At 43.7% G+C, this 25094-nt stretch overlaps 1 protein-coding gene across 2 annotated transcripts in view; it reads right to left on the bottom strand.

Annotated features, from left to right (window-relative positions):
• FAM21 (Family with sequence similarity 21) overlaps window positions 1-25094 on the bottom strand; it is a 245453-nt gene that overhangs the window by 140640 nt on the left and 79719 nt on the right. For both annotated transcript variants that reach the window (XM_068359354.1, XM_068359361.1), the window contains exons 2-3: window positions 24761-24904; window positions 24445-24639 (exon numbers count right to left, since the gene is read on the bottom strand). In XM_068359354.1, the coding sequence (XP_068215455.1) occupies window positions 24445-24639; window positions 24761-24904 (339 nt within the window). The remainder of the gene's footprint in view (window positions 1-24444; window positions 24640-24760; window positions 24905-25094) is intronic.

Here is a 25094-nt window from a genome sequence, read left to right as displayed (position 1 = left end):
TGTCAGGTAAGAAATCATTACAGGCAATGGGAGGCAACTCGGATGCAGCATTCTTAGCCAGTGAATCTGCCTTCTCATTCCCACACACACCTACATGTGCTGGAACCCAACAAAATTGAACTGTTATACCTCTCCGTCCAATAATAAAAAGCCTTTCTAAAATCTTTAAAACTAGAGGGTTATTAGAATTAAAAACTTCTATAGCTTGAAGGACACTCCTTGCATCCCTAAAAATTGTAAAATTACCCTCCTTCTCCAATGCTATTTTCTCAATAGCGGTTAATATGCCATACAGTTCGGCAGTAAATATGGAAGCGGTCAGAGGAAGTGCACCTCTACAATTAAAACCATTACTATGTACTCCAAATCCAACGCCAGCATCAGATTTGGAGCCATCAGTATAGATAAAAGTTGATCCTCTATGTTCTTTAACATGTTCATTAAAAAGAGACCTGGCTTCTAGGTCTGACATATTCTTCTTATCTCCTATAAAATATTTACAAAAAGATATCTCAGGTAATTTCCATGGAGGCGTTGATGATACCTTGAATGGAAGTACCTTACATCTAATTATATCCAGACTGTTTAATAATTGTTTCACCCGAAAGCCATAGGGTTGAGGAGATTTTGGGTGCATTTCAAAGTATGTTGGGTGCCTTACAAGGCTTGCAGTCTGGAAGGCTAAAGAATTAGGGAGTCTTTGCAATCTAAACCAATACTGAAGAATAGAAGACATCCGGTAAAGGTCTAGTGGTAACTCTCCAGCATCAACAAGGAGACTTGGGATAGGTGATGTTCTGAATGCTCGCGTGGACAATTTAATACCTGCATGATGCATTGAATCTAATATTTTCAACCGGCTTGGGGTGGCTGAAGAGTATACTGTATTTCACAACCATAACTAATTTTGGAAAAAATCAAGGACTTGTATAATTTTAAAATAGTATTGCGGTATGCCCCCCATGATGTATGGGACAATACTTTTAAAATATTCAGAGCTTCAACACATTTAGCTTTTAACGCTTTTAGGTGAGAAACCCATGTAAGTCTACAGTCAAATATCAAACCTAAAAATTTGGTTTCCGATACACATGGGATCCGTTGACCTTTAATGTATATATCCGGGTCTGGATGTGCTCCCCGGATACGACAGAAATGTACAATAGTAGTTTTACTTGTCGAGAACTTAAATCCATTCATATCGGCCCACTGGATAATTTTGTCAATTGAGAGCTGTAGTTTTCTCTCAACCGTTGCCATTCTGGCTCCAGCAAATGATATGGAGAGATCATCCACAAATAATGTTGAGAGAACATCCCGGGGAATTGCTGAGGATATCCCATTAATTGCTAGTGCAAAAAGGGTTACACTCAGCACACTACCCTGAGGAACTCCTTCTTCCTGGCACTTACTCTCTGATAGAGCTTTCCCAACTCTCACTTGAAAAACTCTATGTGAAAGAAATGCCTGAATAAATAGTGGCAGCTCTCCTCTCAATCCGATTTCATGAATGGTTTTAAGTATACCATATCTCCATGTGGTATCACATGCCTTTTCAAGGTCAAAAAATACTGTAACATGGTGCTGTTTGGAAGCAAAGGCTTCACAAATAGAAGACTCAAGTCGTATCAACACATCAGTCGTTGAGTGCATTTTTCGGAATCCACATTGAATCGGTGATAAAATACCTTTCTTTTCAAGGTACCATATCAGCCTTGCATTGACCATCTTCTCCATGATTTTACATAAACAAGATGTCAATGCAATAGGACGATAGTTTGCTGCTAAAAACTTGTCTTTACCGGGTTTTAAAAAGGCTAAAATAATGGCTAGTTCCCAAACACTTGGGTAACTATGATCATGCCATATTCTATTAATAATGCTTAAAATAAATATCTTTGTATTAAAATGTACATGTTTAATCATTGCATATGGAATTCCATCAGGTCCAGGGGATGTATCATTGCAATGAGCAAGTGCAGAATCAAATTCTCTTTCAGTGAAAGGAGAATTATACGACTCTTCCATTCTTGTTGCAAAATTTAAAATTTTCTTTTCTTCAACGCTCCTATACTGGTGACAAGGGGCTCCTACACACTTGCTGGATACATTTGAAAAATGACTAGCCAGGGCATTGCTCACATCATTTGCTTCAGTTACATACTGACCATTCACCTTCAACACTGGTGGTGGGTTGGGGGTGAATTTGCCAGCTATCTTTTTTACTTTCCTCCACACAGCAGATGGTGGTGTTCTACTGTTAATGGAGGAAACAAAAGACATCCATGACTGGCGCCTTGCTTCTTTCATGGCACGACGGAACTGTACTCTACATTTCTTGTACATAATTAAATTCTCATCAGTTCGGAGTCTACGCAATCGTGTTAGAGATCTTCTTGTGGCTCTGTGGAGGGCAGTTAGTTCTGAAGACCACCACGGGACTGGTCGTCGTTTGAATAACCCTGTTGTTTTGGGAATTGAATTGACTCCTGCTGTATGGAGAGTTCCATTCAGTAAGTCTATGGCATCATCGATATTTTCAACCTGTTCAGCATCCCCCTCAATTTCGCTTAGCTCACAAAATTTTTCCCAGTCCGCCTTGTCAAGATTCCATCGTGGCGATCTCTGTAAAGGTGGACCATTGTTGGTGTTTATAATGATTGGTGCATGATCACTAGTATGCCAATCATCTAATGTCCTCCAATCAAAATCAAGAAGGCAGTTAGAGCTTGCAATTGAAAGGTCAATGCATGACAAGGTACCTGTCTGAACATGGAAGTGTGTGGGCTCTCCTGTATTAAGGAGTCCCACATCCTCATTCTCCACAATTGATGAGATAATATTGCCCCTTGTGTTGGCCAAAACATCACCCCATAAAGGATGTCTACCATTCATATCTCCCAGTAAGAGAAAAGGTTGAGGGAGTTGTTGAATGACTTCTGCTAAATCATCATATAAAATATTATCATTTGGGGGTAAGTACAGAGAGCAAATTGTATATTTTCTCCCTATATCAATTTGTACAACAACTGCCTGCAGGGTTGTACGTATAGACATAGGTATTTGGGGAACATCTCGACGAATGTACATGAGACTTCCGCCATGGCTCCCTGCTTGTTGATTATATGGTGTTCTATAGCTAACATACTCTCGAGGACTAGGAGTGTTAGAATCAAGCATACTTTCCTGTAGACATACAATTATGGGGGAATGCTCATGAATTAGGAGCTTAAGTTCTCTTCATATTTCGCCCTCAAACTCTGACAGTTCCATTGCAAAATGGAGGAGAAAACTATGGATTATTTCTGGAAGACATCTTGGATGAGGTCTTCCCATTAGCAGTTTTTAATTTAACATTATTACCAGTAGGTTTCTTCAGAGGTGGTCTTGTTATGTTGGGTTTTACATTTGTGTTTTTCTTTGTATTCTTTTTATCTATTTGTTGAGGTGGATGGTGGACCTCATCTTGAATTTCTGATTTATTCAGTTCATCTTCTGGTTCATTAGAAACATCGACAGACAAAACATCAAATTTATTTGATGTCATAACCTTAACGTTTCTAATGGAGGTGGAGAGAGAGATGGAGGTCTCTCTCTTTTACGATTAATAGATGGTGGGATTCGAGGTTTTTGCACCTTTCCCACAACAGGTGCATCAGGTAAGTTAGTCTTAAGTGGAACCTCCATCAGATCAGGCAAGGACATGGCCTGAGAGAGGTTTGTATTATTTTCTGTAATGGCGGCTGAAGGCTGTACAGCAATGGGCAATGACCTAGTGTTAATACACCGTGGTAAAGCCTCAGGAGGTGATATGGTTACCTCGTTATTTGACATTTTGTCAGATAGTATACTTTTTTTTTAGCTATTGGCAGCGCTAGGTTGGTTTGATTTTAATGCCTTAGCATATGTATTTGATTTATTTAATAGTCTTTTGGCATGGGTCACACTTATATGTTCTAAGTTTGATCTGTTGAGGGCAGCTTCCTCCAACTTATATACCTCGCAGCTCTTGTCTGTGGATTTGTGATTTGAGCTGCAATTTAAACACCTGGCTCCAAGTGCACACTCTCCATGGTAAGAATTGGAGCAAATACCACACATCTTCTCATTTTTGCAAACTTTGGACGGGTGCCCAAATTTAAAACAATTAAAGCATTGCAATGGCTTCTGCTTGAAGGGTCTTACTTTAATCCTTTCGTTCTCGATAATAATATGAAAAGGTACATCAGCATCCTGGAACGTAAGGATTATCATTGATGTACCTGGGACTTTATGAACTTTCCATACATTTAATGGACACATGGCCAGTATCTCCTCCTCTGTAAAATCATATAGATCTCTGTTAAAAACTACGCCCCTTCCGTAGCTATAATTTAGGTGGGGTTTGACATCTAACTTAATGTCATCATTACTTATTTTCATATTGGACAATATTACCGACTGTGTACTGGATTTGGCATGGATAAGGAAACTATTTTTTCCGAAACAAGATACATCGCCTGGTGCAATAGTTCCTACTTTTTTCTGAATCAATTTGCATATTTTAAAATAATTCCCTGTAACCCACTTTGATTCAGCTATAAGCCACCATCGGTGGTTTTGGATTTCTCTGGGAGGGCAAAACCAAATCTGCGTCTTTTTCCAACCAATCGGCAGGCCTGTACACATCCAAATCTTTTGGTACCTTATCGCAGAGAGCAGCCGCGACATTCAAGTTATTAATTTTAATATCATTCAAGTTACTTATTGCACTAAATGCTTCGTCATAACTACTATAAGATATCCATGAATCCCAAGTTTCAGCTTCAAGTTTCACCCTTATTTATTTTATGCATCCATAGCATTCAAATGCTTTACATAGATCATCATAATTTGTCTCTATTGAAATTTGTGTAACATGGAGGATTCGAAGTTTCCTCGTGTTACCCAAATTACTTGATTTAGAAATATCAGTAGAATGGTCCTTTCCCGTTCCGAGGTCATCAACAGAGCTTTCCCTTATCACATTAGCAGAGGTCGTCAACAGTGCCGGGGGAGAGTCAGCGTATCCAGGGGATGGGGGTTCGTTCCTTAAAGAATCCATTAGACGAGAGAGAGAGAAAAGGGTAAGTTTGATGTACCTGCTCGAGAATGTTAGGCCATCACACGTCGGAAAGGAAATTTGCACTCTCCACTATCGGCACAATGAGAGTATACTTCCCAGATGGTCCACTCCATACCCTACCCGAAGGATAGCATCAAAACAGATATAGAGGCACAGGTGTAAGCTGAACCCGCCTGTTAGGACTGAGACCAAGAAATTATGGAATCATCCTCCCCATATCTATAATGACGGGCTTCCGGCCAAAAGCCGAGAGTCCTACCCCAAGCATTGGATCCCCCTGGATTCCGAAGACCCAACACTTGAGAATAGTTCCGCCAAAAAGGTCCAAACCATCTTCGGGATGGCTGAAATCATCCAATACTCTCACATATAGCTTTGAATGCAAACACCTCCCAACCGTGATACCTCCTCCCACTCATCAAAGCAGGCAGCAATAAAGGATGTATGAACATCCCCGCCGGGGCTACAATGGATGTAAAAACATCCAAGCCATAGGAGAAAAAAAAAAATAATAAATATATATGTACATAATATATACACACATATAGAGGGAAATTTTTCTCATAGAGTTTGGAAAGCAAGACTAAAGAAAGTTTATGAAATTAGGATAAGGTCGAAGTAATATTGAGAAAAAGAAAAAGGTGAAAGAGAGAAATTTAGATTCGAACTGGGGGAGTAATTTCCCCAAGTTCGAGAGCCCTCTTGCCCGTCACCAAGTTTCAGCACGGGAATGAAATGCCGTGCTGAAGCTCAATGACTTCATCAAGGCATTCTCTCATTAAGAGGGGTCCGGCAGGGGAATCAGCCTCGGCTGCAATTCCAATATTAAAGGGAACCAGTTGCTCCTGGGCCACTTGGGAGCCACTAGGGTTGCTGTTCCTTGAAAAGATCTCAGCTTGTTGAGGACCTTCATCAGCAGGTTGGATGGAGGGAACATATGAATCCTGGTCCATCTGTTCCAGTCGAGGGACATGGCGTCCACTGCTTCCGCTAGAGGGTCCTCGTACGGGGACACGTATAGAAGAAGTTTCTTGTTGTCGCTCGTCGCGAAGAGGTCGATCTGCAGTTCCAGGACTTGATGTAAGATGAAGGAGAATGATCTTGCGTCTAGGGACCATTCTGATTCTATTGGGGTAGCCTGGATAGAGCGTCTGCTGTCACATTGCGGAACCCTTGAAGGTGAACTGCAATCCATACATGTATAAATTGCCTATTATCTTCATTTAAATTTACTAGCACCAGGAACACTTATTATATCATGCAAGAGAGTAAACTATAACGCCTAGGCTAGGAAGCCTAGCGTAAACAAGATCGGCTACCTAATTCGCCGAAACTAATGTGAATACTATTGGCATAATATAATTAACTCCTAGCAATGAAGACTAAATAGCTAATTATTTTTATTTAAGCTATTATACCGGGAAAGTTGTTCTGGCTAACTAAATAACACATGCGTTACGAATGACAGCGCCGAAGATGCCTCCGGTCCAGAAAATAGCTCTGCCAAAAAATTAATTTAATTCGATTAAATTTTTTACTTTACGGCCAGAGCTAAATTTATACAGCATAAGAATCAAATACTCAACTTTCCAGAGGCAGAAGGAGCTGGAGATTGCATAATAAATCCAAATAAATGAGAGAGCACTGGGAAACCACCGAGCGAGACCGCTACAGAAAAAGGAATAAAGATAGCGGCGATTATGGCGCCATCTGAGTACTCAAACAGTAACGGAGGAAGGGAACTTTATAACGGCTCCTCTTTTATTTTGCCACTTTTCCCCCTCGAAGCGTAAACGCTATGAGGGGTGCAGATTGCTATGTGGCGTGTCAAGAATACGTCCCCTGATATGCGATATCCTAAAAGGAAACTTTAAGGATATTCGCGTCAGGAGTTAGAATTCTGGAGACCTTGTTTAATTTTCTGGGAATATCACTATAGTCAAATATACCCTAGGAAGCTACTTAAAGGAAACTACTTAAAGGAACCTTCCATCAGGACGACATGGCCTGAGCCTAAAAATATATATATTCTATAAAAATAACAATTCAACAGTAATACCAAAAATAAATCACTCGAAATTCAAATATGAACTAGACCTTAGATTTAGACAAAACGAAACTTCAAAAATTATGCAATCACTTGTTTCACTAGATATTAATTTGTGAAAATATTTAATTTTGACAGTTGATGAAAAAACTGACACTTTAACACTATAGGGAATAAAACAAAATTTACACTTATATATACGTAACTGTTACTCTTACGTCCTTAGGGCTCACACAAGGTTACCAAACCGTTAAGCAAGAATAAATGCACTTCACTTTTTTACTAAATCACACAGGGCCAGGCACAAATAAATGATTAATTTTTACAATACAACCAATACTCGTTTACACTGCACTTCTTTTAACTTGAACCACAGAAATTCCAAAGTTTGAACAAACACTACATGCATTTGAGAGAAAACACTGTATGTTTGAGAGGAAACACTATGCACGTTGGAGAGGAAATACGTAGTGGCTGGATAGATCCTGGAGAGAGGACTAGCGGAAGAAAAGATCTTGTGGAATGTCAGGCTGATCTCTGGTTCCTAAGTATTGCTAGGCCCTTATATATCATCCTAATTTATTCTGGAATCTTCCAGTTCAGCCTTCTCGTATCGTGGGGGCATGGTCCAGACGGCCTCTCACGACATCACGTTGCCAACTTGGCAGGTTTGAAGTATGGATCTATTGTCACCCAACGAGGCAACCCTCTCAGCTAACTCCGCCTACCTCCTCTCACAATATTTAAAAAAGAATAATTTTCATTCTAGAATCTTCATGCAACTTCCAACCATGTGAAAACAATCCCTAGCGTTTGTCATACAGCATACCTTTCTACAAAATTACATAAGGCTTTGTAACAAAACTACATGAAATAGAAATCTAATTCTTCAAAATGACGTAAATTTACACATACGGATCTGAATGAAAATACAGTACAACTAAATGAATAACGACATTCTTATGTGATTTACATATATTTTTTTGGGCTCAGGCCATGTCGTCCTGATGGAAGTTCCTTCAAAGGTAGCTTCCTAGGTATATTTTTACCTGTTTGCCTGGAACACCATGAATCTTAGTTCTAGTATTGACTTAATTATCAAAAGAGTCAAGGATGCTCTGACTTATGTATTTAAAGAATTGTTTAAATGACTATTAGAGTAAATATTTGGGGCGAAGGAGACGCAAATATTCGTTCTATTGTTTATAACAAAAAATAGAAATCATGGTTGTAAACAAGAGTTCCTGAACATATTTTTCTGATATGGGGGTTGAGTGTTGGAAGAATTAAGGGAAGGTTGGTAGAGTTGAGCTCCAACTCCACCCTAGTCCGTTCTTGATTAGGCTGTGGGCCCAGGGATCGAAGGTCCAACAATCCCGGAAGTAGAAGAGTCTCCCTCCTACCGGTAGCATCCCACTTTGAGTGCTGGGAGGAGGATTTACCTCATTGGCCACGTCCACCCCTGTTGCCCCTACCTCTGGAGGGTGTCTGGAGGAGCCTCGAAAGGATCCTCGAGACTTCGGCCAATAGGTCGTAGACTGCCTACAGCACTGACTGTTTGGCAACAAGTTGTCAGACTTGTCAGGCTTGCCGACACCTGCCGGGCCTGCCGGCATCTGCCGGGCAGGCCGCCACATGCCGGCCTATACTGGGCTATTGAAGGCAAGTATTGTCTTCATAACATTGTGTGATAGGCCGCCGGCAACGGCTCTGCCGGCTGCCGGCGGCGGCGGCTCTGCCGACTGCCGGTGACGGCGGCACTGCCGGCCGGCAGTAGTATCCGCCTGCCGGCAGTAGTATCTGCCGGCTGCCGGCGGCGGCGGCTCTGCCGGCCGGCAATGGCTCTGCCGGGTGTCGGCGGTGTCATGGCTCTGCCGGCCGGCAGCGGAGGATCCTTCCATCAAGGGGAACCAAGGCAGTCGGCGGCAGAGGACCAGGATTGGGTGGCCGGCTGCCAGCCGGCTACTCAGCGGCCGGCAGTCGGTACCCGAATGTCCAATATCTTTGGCCCAGTAGTAATAGTACAAGAGAAAGAAAGGATGGAGGAGGGCAAGGGTTCAGCCTTGCCGGCCTGCATTCAAGTGGAAGGGGGAATTAAAATCGGGCTTCCACCCAACCATATCCCAGTCATAAGGGATAATGGAAGGCAGTCCAAGGGAGGACCGATGAACACTCTAAAGAATATGAGGACACCAGCCGGCAGCCGGCCTAGCCGGCGGCCGATAGGGAGCCTCAGGCCAGTCCTACAAGAACCCTACGGTCAATGTAGAACGACGGTCAGGAGGGGGTTGGATCATTCAACACGAAAGGGATAGCGGGGAAGGGTAGGTGTCCTATAGTTAAGGTAATGTCCGAAGGCATTACCCAACTTAGAGAATTCTGTTCTCGTAAAGTAACCTCAGATAGGGGAAGTCATTTCCCCAGGTTGGGTTAGTCAAGGGAGAGGGTGCCCGTAGGACCCCAACTCGCAGGAGAGCAGAATCTCGTACCAGAGACCCTAGGCAATGAAGAAATCCTTTCTTCGGTCAAGGGACTGCTGGCACAGGACTGTCTGCTAGGCCAGGGAAGGGAGAATTGTCATACAAAACTCCTAAGTATGGCCTAGTGAGGTCTAGCCTCCTGAAAGGGCAGCTTAACCTGACCTGGGAAGTCATTTCACCAAGACAGGGAGATGCCTAACACAAACTAATACTCTGATGTCCCGTCCTAAACTCAAAACCGACTCAGTGGTTAGGCGAAAGAAAACGAAACGTCTCAGTAAAACTTTGTCAGAACTTTGTTCACAGCAAAGAAAACTGAGAATAGCTAGGCTAATCAGAGGGAAGGGGATTGCTCTTAAATCTCCTAGGAGATTGGTATCGACTTAAAAGGTATAGGAGGGGTCAGTTTCCCCTTAAAAGGCAATACAAGAGCAATGGAGACATGTATGAAAGTATACTAAAGCCCCTAGGCTAGTAACCTAGGAGCATTGAGAATCGATCACCGAAACTCTCTGTATACTATCTTGGAAGAGGAAAGCATAATTAAGTAATATCAAACAAGTGTAAAAAATTTGCCTGTGCTTCAATACAACTTTACCAGGATGGTTATATCATGCATGAAGTGTGAGAGTGCCTAGGCTAGGAAGCCTAGCACTCGTGAGGCTCGTTCAGAATAGCCAAATTCACGACAACAAAGACATAATATAAGAATCCCTAGCTAAAAATCTAAATAGCGAAAGTTATTAAAGTGTATAAATGCCGGGAAAGGTCGTTCTGGCTAACTAAATGAACAGAAGAACGACCGCGTCACTGACGCCATCCGGCTGGCAGCAGCTCTTGTTACGTTAATTACGATCTCAATCGAAAAGCAAAACTGGCAAGAGCTGACATTTACTCAAGATAAAGATATTACATAACTTTCCAGAAGCTGATGAGGCTGTGGAAGACGTCATAGCGTCCAAAATATCCAAAATAGCACGAGAGGACAGGGAAAATCACCGGTCAAGCGAAGCTACGATAGAAAGAATGACGGTGGCGCCTCGGGTGGCAGACAGGCGCACTATTTGCGGTACAGTAGTGACTCTTCGAGAGCGATGTCTCTGGAACGACTCACCCTATTCTTGCCTCTCTTTCCCCTCGTAGTGAAAGCTCTGTTGGGGGTGTAGATAGCCATGAGACGTGTCAAGAATACATCCTCTGATATTACGCGATATCCCTCAGTAAAATTTTAAGGGATATTCGCTCCAGGAGTTAGAATTCTGGATACCTTTGGTAAATTCTCTGGGATATATCACTGTAGTCAAATATACCTAGGAAGCTACCTTTGAAGGAACTTCCATCAGGACGACATGGCTACCTCACCCAAAAATAGATTTTTTGCTACGATCAAAATCCGTTACTTAATCCTACATGAGTGGATCTCACCTCACGAGCTGGCTATACATCTCTTAAATACACAAATGAAATATGTGAATAAAATAATCTACTCTCATGTTAGACCAGCTTCGTAAGATAGCTCCCCCAAAAAGATCATTTATTCAGGGCCTGAATCCACCGATTCAGCCCGAGATAAATAATCTGCAACCACGTTCTCTATACCGGATATATGCTTTACATTAATACAATATGGTTGTAAATATAATGACCATCTAGTTAACCTTTGATTATTATTCTTCATTTTATTAACTAAAGTTAAAAGATTATGATCTGAATAAACCGTAATTTCTTCATTTTGTGGTCTATTTACACAAACTTCAAAGTTCCTTATCGCTGTGATTAGCGCTAGCAGTTCTTTTTCAACTGTCGAGTAGGCTCGTTGATGCTTCTTCAACTTTGACGACATAAAACTGACAGGGTAAAGAATTCCTTCCTTGCCTTCTTGCAATACAGTATAAGGATTTTGAGCGAAGTGAAAAATCTATTTTTGGGTGAAAGAGCCATGTCGTCCTGATGGAAGTTCCTTCTTAGTAGCTTCCTAGGTTATATGTGACTACAGTGATATATCCCAGAGAATTTACCGAAGGTATCCAGAATTCTAACTCCTGGAGCGAGTATCCCTTAAAAATTCACAAAGGGATATCGCATAAGGACGTATCTTGACACATCTCACAACTATTTACACCCCAAATAGCGATTTTCACTTCGAGAGGGAAAAGTGGCAAGAAAATAGGAGAGTCGTTAAAAAGGTAAACACTCGATTCTCCTAATGTACGTAATAGTTCGCCCAATCCCCACCCCCAGGCGCCACCTAAGCCATTCTTTGTAGCTTTGTAGGTGTTGCAGATACAGTACCAAAGGGAGGGATTCCTATCCTTTTACTAATGTGTCGCCTCTTGCGCAGTACTGTAGGGAATCACACACCTACTGTACATTACCCGCTAAAATTAAAGACTGTACAGGAGTATGTACTACTGTATACAAATATATCACTTTTTTTGCATGAAAATGTGATTCTGCTCAAAAATGACCGAAGCGGATGATGCACACGAGGAGAGACAATGCAAGACTGAGACCGAGTCAGCATGAGGTGGAATTTCGTGCTGGGGGGAGAGGTAAGTGGCGCAAAGCGAGACGGATGCCAAGGAGCGCAGGCTGTTTGAAATTATTGTGCCGTGAGAGTACTTCTCGCGAACCAGTGAATGAGATTTTTCACCTAATAGGGTACAGTATCCGGTTCTCTGAGTTGCGAATGAGGGAAGAATGAACCTGCGAAAAGCGAGAGCAGACTACATTCCAATTACAAAAGGTAACTCTTCCCTTCCTTTGATAATCAAATTTGCTGGTGGCACAACAATAGCAGAAAACTCTTATGACACCTGACATCCTTTTTGAGTGCCTAGTACTAAGCAGTTGTCTTAACCTTCAGTCGCTTCAGTGGGAGTTGAAAGGGCAGTGGTCCCAACATCTCAACCATCCTCTCTCACAAGTGCCAATAGGGGAAGAGGCTGTAGGGGACCTATGATGTTAGTTGGGCGAGTCAAACCTACGGAAGGGTGCCTCCCTCGGAGTTCCTGTTATTCACAGACGCATCCAAGGAAGGTTGGGGAGGTCACTTCCGCCAACAAAAGATGTCAGGGCTCTGGTATGAGCAGGAGCACTGAGACCATATAAATGTTTTAAAGCTGATAGCAGTCTTCATAGCTCTTCAGCATTTGCCCTCTTTAAGCAGGTCCCTCTGTGATGTTGATGAGCAAACACTACTGTGGTGGCCTACATAAACAAACAAGAAGGTACTGTGTCACTGCAACTATGCCATCTATCAGTAAAGCCTCCCAAGAGGGCGAAACTCAACTCGATATCTCTGACAGCCCACTTCATTCCACGCATAAGGAACATAGTGGCGGACAAATTAAGCAGTAGGACGCAAGTGGTTGGCTCCGAATGGTCTTAATGTCCCTGGATATCAACGGACATCCTCACTTTGTGGGGTTCGACGACAGTAGACCTGTTTGCAACCTCTTGGAACGAAAAGCTCCTCATCTACTGCTCCACAGTTCCAGATCCAAAGGCAGTATTTGAGGACATGTTCCAACACCTGTGGAACAGCTTCAGCATCTATGCTTTCCCAATATTCTGCCTGATAAAGAGCATCTTAAATTGGGTTCGACTGACGGCCAATCTCAGCCTGGCTCCCTTAGTCCCGAAGTGGGCTCAAGTATAATGGTACCAGGACTTTCTACTTCTGCTGTTGGACACTCGTAAAGTTGCCTCCTCTTTCTGACCTGTTGTACCAGACACACACCCAGATACAGCATTTCACAGTGCAGTAGAATCACTTGACTTTATGTGTAGAGGTTATCCTGCATCTCTTCTCAGATAGAGGCTTTTCATGTAAAGCTATGCATGAGATATCAGGATACCTCTGTAGATCCTTAGCAGCGGTCTATCAAATCAAGTGGACCATCTTTTGTGGTTGGTGTCGTGGAGCTCTATTCCAATAATTGCTGACTTTTTACCTTATCTCTGCAAGGAGAAACTCAGCCTTAAGGCAAGTCTTTAGACTACAGAGAACAGATACTTCTTCGGAGAAGGTGATCTCTATGCTCATACAAACCTTTCAGCAGACCTGCCCTCCAGTTGAAGTTAGACCTCAATCCTGGTATGTCGTCAAGGTTTTACATTCTCTGAAAGGGGAACCTTACGAACTTTTCAGACTAGCCTTAGAAAAGGTTTGCAACCTGAAAACACTTTCCTGCTCACTCTAGCCTCGGCTAAAGGAGTTGGTGAACTTCATGCCCTCTCTTTTGACATCACCCATTCAAGGGGGTGAAGGCAGGTCTCACTCTCCTTCATCCCTGAGTTTGTAGCCAAAATCTACAATACTTCGATACCTGATTCCAAGTTTTTATCCTTTCAGATCACAAGTCTTAGAGAGGTAACTAATGATCCTGATCAGTTTTCATTGTGTCCTGTGATAGCACTGAGGCGTTACCTCAAGCGTACATGTTCTATTGGGAGAGGTTCCTACGTACGGTAGTACAGAAGGTCCTCAACTTACAAACTGAATTGGTTCCAAGAAGCTGTTTGTAAGTCGAACTTTGTTAAGTTTTGGCCCAAGGTAGGCCTAACATGAATCCCATGCCTATGATTTCCAGCTATAAAAGTCAACATATAGTCAGGTTTCATACATAATAAATATCAGGTTATCACAAATGTTGCTTTACTTACTGTATTAAATGATATATGGTTTCATTAAAGTATTTCTTCATCTTATTCTTTATATTTTCAGTTGGATTTGTTTGTATCTCTGAATGTTTGTAAGTTGAGGACTTCTGCCTCATAAAGATTGCTGGAATCAAGCAAGAGGATCTCCCCGCCCTAAAAGAGTCTTTTTCTCCAGAAACTTATGCATCCACCTTACTGGCCAGGAGTGACCAAGGAAGCTCCAGGGGAGGTCTAAAGCTATCAGGTACTTGGTCAAGACCGTCAATAGCTGCCTTCCTGACCTTTGGGGCAGGCGGAGAAGATAAGGCCTCTCTTAGACCGTTGACTCTGAATACTAAACAGGTAGTCGTTGACTTAGAACCTATACAACTTATGATTCAACTTTAGGACCACTTTTTCACAGTGATGTCATCATGTCTGTCAGATATATTACTGTATACTAATAGAACAAATATTTCCTTAGAAATAACCTATTTTCTTTTATAAAAATGAACTAATTTCTCTTGGTAACTTAGTATTTTCTTTCATTGATAATAGAGAGTATCCATTTTGAATAAAAAATACATCAAGAAAAGCTTCAATATTTGTTGATTTCATATCGTATGTCTGCTGTACAAATGGTGGAGGGAGTTTTGAGGATGAGTCTGCCCGGAGAGAACTAGAGGAGTTGGCGATCTGGGAGAATGCCTTCTTTCTTCCCGCCGTCTACCCCTTTGACACGGGTAAAGCAGCATTGGTTTTAGGATGTTGTTGGGTGCCATAAACATGGTTAAGGACAGTGTTCTTGCTCTCCTGATGGGCCTTCTCCAGGTCCACTAACCCATTGATGGACCTCATGCAGGCAAGAACCTACTAGAAGGCGTACTCCGACTCCTCCTGCTCCGCTTCCAAGTCAAATTTTGGACTGGAGTACCTGGGGAAGTAGTCATCATCAAAGTCGAGGTCATCAACTGAAGGTACGTCAAATGCAGACGCCCCTTTTGTCAGGGATATCCCACAAGATCTCCTGCTGGAGAGCCACTCTTGCCTTGGCATTCTTCGGCACCATCTTTGTATTCTTAGACTCTCTCCGAGGCAGCAGGAATTCCTCCAGCCGTGAAGGTCTTTAAAATTCCTGTTGTCCCAAAGAGATCTGACCTTCTTTAGCAGAAGATACTGCTGCATGTTCTTCCGGTGGTCTGGAGATGGGCAGAATTTCTGGGGGAACCACCTCTATAGAAGATGGATGGACCATTGCCACAAATGAGACCTCACTTGGAGATCGAGAGCCCCTGCTCGTATGGGGGTGGAGTCATTTTCCTCTTCTGCTTCGTCTTTAGAACTGGAGTTATTTAAAGTTGTGGGAAGTCCTGCTGGATGTTAGCAGAGAATCCCACAACTCCGCGCACCCTTCTGATGGGAGAGAAGACCATCTAATGGTTTGGGGCCCCTGGAAGTGGTAGGCCTCTGCCTAAGGTCCAAAGGGGGAGGAGGAGGAGGAGGAGGAAACCGGCTTCTCCGACGGGATCCGAGGACTAGAAGCTACTGTCGCCTTTGATGGTGGAGCTGTACTCACTGGAGGAGCTGTGCCCACAACTGCCTGTCTTACCGCCTTCACTAAGATATCAAACAAGGATGGCGGTTTCCTAACAGAAGGCAGGTCCTGCATATTCTTGGGGAGACCTACACATGGAGATTGCCTCCTAAGGGATTGCAGCCTAGGTACCTGAAATTGAGGAGATGCAGGTCTCTTCTCCTGGCAAAGCTGTACACACATGCCCTCTAGGTCAAACTGGAGATACAAAGTAATCAGAGGATACTTCTTTAGAGGTTCCTTAAAGCCGGAAGGGAAAGGAACCAAGTGCCCGCCTCTTGCTGTTGAGTCAAGGTGATGTACAAGCCTCTCTGGAATGGTCACCAATGGTCTGCGAAGATCATCCAGGTGTTGAGATGGAGAAAGATGATCACTAGCAAAAGCCTGAAGATCGCACGCAGGAGCGTTTAGATCGTGCGCGGGAGTGAAATGATTGCATGCTAGCATGCGATGATTGCACGCTGGAGATGGAGAACTGCAAGCTGGAGTACGACACGCTAGTGAGTGACGATCACAAGCTGGTGAGCGGTGAAACAGTGAGTGTTGAGGTGGCGATTGGCGAGTTTGGGATTGAGGAGTTTGAGATCGGCGAGTGAACGATGGGTGCATTGGCAACAGGCGCATTGACGAGTGGCGCATTGGTGAGCTGTGCGCAGGCAAGCGCTTGGGAGTTGAACATCTAAGAGGAGAACGAGAATGTCTAACAGGTAAACGAGGAGCTGACAAACGAGCTGGCGACAAGTCTGTTGCGATGCAGAGGAGAAACGTTTGTATTCAGCAAAGCCAAAAGAGAAAATGAGTCGGACACATTGGTGTGCGAGTGAAAGGGGTAGTTAGCTACCACCCCTATTCCCTCGCCAACTAGCAGGTTGGCAGTTATACCTCACAAAGTCTTTATGGCTAGTCTTCAAGCTTTGCCGAAAGTAAATTCCTATTGAATTTTCATGCTTGTCTTCAGTCATTCGTAAACCAAGGTATAGTGTACCTTTTGAATGATCCAACAGCCGTTCCAGCTTACAGCTGATGATAATCCTAGTCAAAAGGAAGAAAATTTGTATTTATGTATGAACAAATATACAGATAGCCTACATACTGTATATCAGTACTATTTCAATCAAATCCTTATATGCAAAGGAAAAATGGGCAAGGAATATGATTTCTACCAATACTTTAACTACCAATGAACAGTCCATATTGTTTTAGGAGATGGAGTTTATCCATCTCCCCAATACTCTCCAGATGTCATCCCAATGCTACTAGATATCAAAATATTCATCAATATGTTTTTCTTAATTTCTATAAAAAATTGTCCTTTTATATCAGAATTGTCTTTGCACATCATTTGACATCAAGAGTTTCAAAATGACAAATGTGGAAGTAATTTGTATTTTTCCTAACTAAAGAAACCTGTAGCTATTCATAGGGGTATTACTTTCAGCGAAGCTAAAAGGACAAGCTATTAGAATCTAGCGAGAGTTAACTACCTAATCCGCTAGTTGGTGGGGGGTAGGGGGGGGGGGTAGCTAGCTACCCCTCTCACCCACACACCTGTAACTGTGCTTCATTTTGCTTAGAGGTAAGATTTTGAAGGGGGACAAGGTTGGCGGGCAAGTATGTCTAAATAGCTACAAGTTTGTATCGTTAGGAAAAATACAAGTTACTTCCAATTTGTCATTTGTTCCATAACTGAAATACAAACCAAAGCTATTCGTAGGGGTTGACTCACCCATTAGGAGGGTGGATGTCCCTGCCAATTTGGCTTTTGGCCTTACCCGGGGTTTCCAACATGCACAAATAAGGAGACCATAACACCTTGCTAAACCTGGCTAAGTATGGTCTACGGCCTACACAAACTGTGTGTTGTAGTGTTGTCAGTATTACTAGCTAATGTGACTGTCAGGTATAAGTTATTCAGAGTCTGTAGGAAATAACTTTGTTGACCAAGACATTTCCAGTACCACATAGCCAAGGTATGGGGACACAACAGTATTGGAACAATACTAGGTTACACAAAGGAGCAATGGTTTACCTGCAGCAGTTGAGGCCAGCTTGTGCAGAGGACCCAGGATTCTGATTTCCCCCAAGAGAGGGTAGGATGAATTAAAGGAAAAAAGCCAGAGATTCCTTTTCATTCACTCAGATTAACATCGGATAACCAGTGCCTTCAACACTCTGCTACTTATCCAATAAGGAGCTTGAGGTACTAAACCAGCTGTTGTGCAGCCACCACAGGACCGATAGAGAACGTATCGAGTCTCCCATGGGTCACGTCTTGCAGGTAATGAGGGGTGAAAGTCATTTGACGTTTCATAACGCCTGCTTGCAGAACCTGCGTCACAGAGTAGTTTCTTTTGAAGGCCAGGGACGTAGCTATGCCCTTGACATCGTACGCTGTAGGTTGACGTGTTGGAAGGGGATCTGGATTCAGCGCATGGTCAATGACCCTGTGAATCCAAGCAGATATGGTGTTTTTTTGTGATCCTCTAATTTCTACCCATGCTGACGAAGCGTAAGGGCACTCAGGGTAGCGCCTCAAGCATCTTATTGGCCATATTAACAGATGATCTAGGTCATCAGTTACAGAGCGGAGGCTTGTTATCCAGAAGAAATCGAATCTAGGATCCGAAACCGTCGGACTCTGAGTCTTCGCAACAAACTCAGAAACGAAGCTGAAGCTTACCTCTCTCTCTCTCCCCTTGAATGGGCCATGTCATATGAGAGACTATGCAGCTCGTTGATTCGTTTAGCCGAAGCCAAGGCGAGTAGGAACACAGTCTTCTATGTAAGGTGACGATCTGTTGCCTGGCATAATGGTTCGTAAGGAGGCCTCTTTAGGGACCAAGGAACCTGAACCCCATTCCAATGAGGAGGTTTCACTTCAGACTGAGGACAGGTAAGTTCGTAACTCCGTGTGAGGAGGGAAAGTTCCAGAGATGAGGATATGTCCACTCCTTTCAGTTTAAAGGAGAGACTCAAGGGTGAGCGATAGACTTTTACTGAAAGGTGCATTTCCCTCCGAAAATACCAGAAGACTCCGCTATTGCTGGAATAGTGGCATAAAATGGAGAGGTACCCTTTCTACGACACCAACCGCCGAAGATGTTCCACTTCGCCTGGTAGACTGATGCTCGTGATCTTCGCAGATATCCAGACATCATCTTTGCAACTTTTTGCGAAAATTCTCAGTGAGTGAGGAGATGCTGGATAGTCTCCAGGCGTGAAGACATAGCGAAGCTACTCTTTTGTGGAAAATGTTGGCATGTGGCGGTCAGAGTAGATTGTGTCGTGGAGGAAGTTCTCTCGGAAGTTCCGACAGGAGCTGCAAAAGGTCTGGAAACCATTCTGGGTGATGCCATAGCAGACTTATAAGGGTCATTGAGAGGTTGACTGATGTTCTGGCCTTGTTTAGTACTCTTCTTATCACAAAGAATGGGGGAAAGGCGTAAACGTCGATGTTGTTCCACCGTTGTTGGAATGCATCGAGAGAACATTGGGGTTTGAAACTGGGAGCAGTATAACGGGAGCCTGAAGTTCAGGGACGTTGCGAACAGATCCACATTCGCAGAACCACACTTTGTTGGCTACTAGATGATCCAAAGACTACACGGTACCCACTGTCTGAGTTACTCTGCTCAGGTTGTCGGCGAGCACATCCCTTTTGCCGGGAATGAAGCGAGTTGACTTCTGCCCATCTCAGTATCTCCCGCCAGATGAGATAGGGGCTGAGAAAAAGTACCTTCTTGCTTGTTGATGCAAGTCACTACTATGGTGTAGTCACTCATTATCACCCCTGGATGACCTGCCAGGAACTGATGGAACTTTTGAAGAGCATGGCAGATGGCCTTATCTTTATGAGGTTTATGTAAAGGTACTTTTCGAACTCTGACCAAAGGCCTGAGGTCGTGTGATGCACCACGTGGGTCCACCACCCTTCTTTTGATGCGTAGGAAAACAGCATCAAGTCTGAGTGAAGGACAAGAAGATCGACACCCTTCAGCCGATTCTTGTCTGTCACCCACCACTCGAGATCTGTCAATTCCTCTGGTCCCGTGGGGATCAGAATGTCCGGGGAATCGTAGACCTGATTACAGTTGGGCTTTTAGTCGCCAGTGGAGGGATCATCGTAACCTGAGGTGGCCGTTGAGAAGTAGACAGGTCAGAGAGGATGGGTGCCCAAGGAGACATAGGTCAACTCTGGGCTGGGAGCTCTTCTCATGTGAGAAAAGGTCTCGCAACCTTCCTCAGCCTCACTACCCTGTCGTCTGATGGGAAGGCTTTGAGGAGATTGGTGTCTATTATCATTCCAAGGTATGCCAGTCTTGGAGAGGGAAGCAGGGATGACTTCTCGAGGTTTACCACGGTCCCTAGATCTTGGCAAAGCCTCAAAGGTTTGTCTCGGTGCTGATGAAGTGTTGCCACCGAGTCTGTTAGAAACAGCCAGTCGTCCAGGAAAAGTAGGAGACGGATGCAGATTCTATGATCCAAGGATGACACTAGGGTAAACATTCACGTGAGAACCTGGGGTGCTTGTGGAGAGACCGAAGCACAGCACCTTGAACTGGTATTTCTTGTCGTCTAGACTGAATCTCAGAAACTTCCATGAAGATGGATGGATTGTGATCTGGATGTATGCATCCTTTAGGACCAGCGTGCACATGAAGTCCTGTGGTCTTACCGCTTTTCTGACCATTCCAACATGGTGCGGACTTCAGCCGGAAGGGCCAGCTCTTTTGCGGATCCCTTCGCATAGGAGCTCGATGATGCTGGGGTCTTGACCAACTGAGGGAGAGACAAGTGAACGGGATGCAATACCCTGAATGTATCATGGAGATTGTCCAGGGTTCGGTCCCGAGCTGCATTTTCTCTCCCCGGGAGGACTTGGAGCCTTTTACACACCTTGTTGTACGTTACTGCGTCCTGTTAGGTCGTTTTTGAAGAGGCCAAATGTGGACTGCTTGACCCCTTCTGCGGGTTTTATAGACCTTGATGAGGACTTTTTAGGGGCCCTGGACTCTACCACCGAAGGTCTAGGTGTTACAGCCTTCTGTTGGTCACCTGTCGAGGAACGGATGGAATCTTCCCCGGGTTCTGAGACTACTCGGCGATCCCTCAGAACTTCCTCAATGAGCGAAGACCGGAAAGAGTCGGATAATGACTCTTCCCCGTGAGAGAACTCAGTCATGGAGAAGTGGGCTAGGCAACGCTTTACCTTACCTTGGACGCCCTGACAGGAAATCAACACAATGTCATGTTCAAAACAGAAATAAATTCCTATCTTATACTGGGATCGAACCCTAACCCCTTCAAATGAAAGGCCAGGTCGCTTCCAACCATGTCACCAGAGGCTCTGGTGATGCTGTTACTTAGAACAGAGCTGTTCTGGCAAACGTCTACGATGGTCAAGGGCTGGTTTTCGGGCCGCTGTGCAGTCGGCGAGTGCTCACGAGTAGCCACTTAACGAGCTGCAGATGGGTACTACTGTTCGCCTCTTGATTGTTTAGTAGATCGAGGTGATGGAGAACGGCGAGCAGCGAGGAGCTGGTGTCATTTGCCTTCCGATCTCTCTAAAGAACGTCGGGCAGAGGGTGACTGGCGAGTAGTTGAAGGCTGCTGGTGGGCTGCCGAGCAGTGAACTGCCGGTGAACGGTGAGCTGTCGATGATCGGCGGGATGGCTATCGGCGAATCGGCAATCAGTAACCTGAAGATGAGCAGCAAACCATAGGGGGGAGGCGAATGGCTAACTGTTAGCCAACAGAAAATGGCTAACCGTTAGGAAACGGCAAATGGCTCACCGTTGGCGAGCGGCAAACGGCTAATCAATAGTGAGCGGTGAATTGCTTACCATTGGCAAACAGCGAACGGATAGTGACTGACAAGCAGTCGAAGGTTACCTGGTCAATTGGCAAGTGGTGATCTGCCTTCGGTCGGTGGGTTGACTCGGTAATCGGCGAGTTGGTGATAGAATAGCCGAAGGTGAACCACTAGATAAGTCAGCAAGCGGCTAACCATTGCCGAATGGTGAACGGCTGCATGACAAAGGGTCATCGACGAATGAGCGACCAGTTGGCTGGAGCCAGCTAGAGAGTCACAAACTGGGGTTCGATGACGAGCAGGTGGCGAGGAGAGTTGGTCTGACAAGAGCAGAAAGGCAATCATCAAGATGCCTATTGGCAATCGGTGATCGGCGAGCTGAAGATTGACGTTTGGCAAAAGCACCAGCGCACAATCAACGACTGGCATGGAGATCAGCGATCAATAACTTGTAATCGGCGATCGTTGAGATTGCAATCGTCGAGCTGGCAAGGTAGGCTGACGATCAGCGCGCTGACAATTGCAACACCCCAGAATAGGCGAGCTGGTGGATGATTGGATAAGCTAAGGAACTGCAGTATGATTCGACGAATGACTAGATAGTGATCTACAATCTGCGCTTCGGAGATCTGAGACAATGCTAGGAGCGCTGGTGATTAGAGTAAGGTTCGATGATCGCAGAGTTGGGATTGACGAACTAGCGATTGGCGACCTAATGATTGGCGATCGGCGAGCTAGCAATCAGAGATCGACGAACTAGTGAACGGTAAACAGGCGATTGGCGATTGGCGATTGATGAGCCAATGATGGGTGATCGGCGAGCCAGCAATCAGCGATTGGTGAGCTAGCAATCAGCGATCACCGCACTGACTATCAGGGATTGGCGATCGGCAAGGTAACGATCAGTAAGCTGACGATTGGCTATCAGTGAGCTGGAGATCAGCGATAGGTGACTGGAGGATAGGTGACTGGAGGTCGACAATTGGAGAAGGACGACCAAGCAATCGGTGATCGGCGATCTAGCAATCGGCAAGCTAGCGATCAGCAGGTTGACGATTGGTTATCAGTGAGCTGGAGATCAGCGATCGGGGAGACTGGAGGTCAACGATCAAAGAAAGGTGAGCTAACAATAGGGCGATCAGCGATCTAGCGATCAGCAAGCTAGCGGTCAGGGATCGGTGAGGTAGCGATCAGCAAGCTAACAATTGGCGATCGCTGGCTAGCAATCAGTGATTGGTGAGCTAGCGATCGGCGAGCTAACAATTGGCGACCGCTGGCTAGCAATCAGTGATTGGTGAGCTAGCAATCGGCGAGCTAACGATTGGGGATCAACAGGAGATTGGCAATCAGTGCTGACGATCAACAAGCTGATAATTGCTATTGACGAGTTGGGGGATCAGCAATCGGCGAGACTGAAGGTCGACGTTTGGAGAAAGACGAGCTAGCATTTGGCGATCAGTAAGCTGGTGATCGGTGATCAACAAGCTGACGATCGAACTGGGGATTGGCAAACAGCAGGTACATGAGCAGGAGCCGCCTGACGAGCAGGCGAGTGCTGAGCAGGAGATCGGCAAACACGATCAACGAGCAGATGGTCAGTGAAGAGCTGAATGATGATCTGGAGAAGGAATATGCCCTATGGAAGGGCAAACATCCCCAGCTGAAGAGCCAAAGAGGCGTCGTTTCATCAAGGGCCAAGGAGCACCTCTAAAGCGAAGCGGCAAAGGAGCACCTCTAAGGGGAAGCGGCGGGGGAGTACAGTGGGTATAATGACCACGGTGACGAACCCAAGAAGGGGTACAGGGATCAGCAAGCTGATCAGCAGCAGCAGGCCTCTGAAGAGGAATCTCTATGAGTGGCCTTTCTCGCGAACGAGAAAGGTGATCACTCACAAGAGAGACTTGCCTCAGACTTAGCTACGCCCTCGATGGAAGAGTCGACTCAGCATGGGGGGGGGGCGAAGTCTTCTACTGTGTGTGTGTATGTATGTATGTATATATATATATATATACATATATACATACTATATATATATATACATACTATATATATATATATATATATACAGTATATATATATATATATATATAATATATATATATATATATGGATATAAATATATATATATATATATAGATAGATATATAGATAGATATATAGACAGATATATAATAGATATATATATATATATATATATACATATATATAAATATATATATATATATATAAATATATATATATATATATATATAAATATATATATATATATATATAAATGTATATATATATATATATATAAATGTATATATATATATATATATACTGTGTATATATATAAATAAATATATATATATATAAGAAAACATAAGTTATATATATATATATACATACATACATACATATATATATATATACATACATACATACATATATATATATATATATAAACATTATGAATGTTTTCATATATATAAAAGAAAACATAAGTTAAAAAGACGAAGATTAACGGCACTCCAAAAATAGGTGAGGAGGAAGAGCGTCAACAACCGCTCTCCCTCCAATCCAAAAGTAAAGTGTAGCACAGTCACAGGTGTGAGAGTTAGAGGGGTAGCTAACTAACCCCTAACCCTCTAACTAGCAGAATGGGTAGTTAACCCTCACTTAATTCTAATTGCTTGTCCTTTCAGCTTCGCCGAAGTAATACCCCTATAAATAGCGTTGGTTTGCATTGCAGTTACAGAACAAGATTAATTGCAGGTCTACCTTAGCTTCAGGTGCAGGTGCATTGACTTTTGCAACATCTGCATCATCTTGATAAGTTCTATTTTCTATGAATTGGGTATTTGCAAGCATGTGAAACGAATTGCTCGTGTTGATGATTGTGGCCGAGACACGATCGGTCTCCTCTAACACCTTTTGAAGCATACCCTCCACTTCGTGAGTACGTGACACCAGCCTCTGTTGAAAATGTAAGATATCAGATGTGCTTATGTAATGATTACATATTTCCCATAAAAATATCTATATTCTCATTTTAAATGATAAAAACAACACTACTACAGTAGTTTATTATTCTTACCTGTGATATATTCTGTAAGAGAGATGCAGTGGCAGCATCACCACCCAAATTCCAAGATTCCGCATGTTGCCGTAGGTCACCTGGTGAGAGGGTAGGACTCTCCCACCAAAGATCCTCCCTTCCACTGCCCTCCTTGGTGGAACCCTGGAATTTAAGTGCATAAAACTATTTACTACTAGTATATTTACCTATTGGTAATTTTCCCTAAATGCCACACTTCATAATTATGACCTTCTTTCATTAAAACTATAAATCTTTTACATACATCCAGTATTTAGTAAACTAAGACTCGCCACTAGTGTATGTCTAGCCTCCACAGCCTAAGAACTATGTG

The sequence above is a fragment of the Palaemon carinicauda genome, chromosome 2, assembly GCF_036898095.1.
Source record: "Palaemon carinicauda isolate YSFRI2023 chromosome 2, ASM3689809v2, whole genome shotgun sequence".
Taxonomy (NCBI): domain Eukaryota; kingdom Metazoa; phylum Arthropoda; class Malacostraca; order Decapoda; family Palaemonidae; genus Palaemon; species Palaemon carinicauda.
Note: the sequence above shows the minus strand (reverse complement) of the source record. Positions and strands in the feature narration are given on the sequence as shown.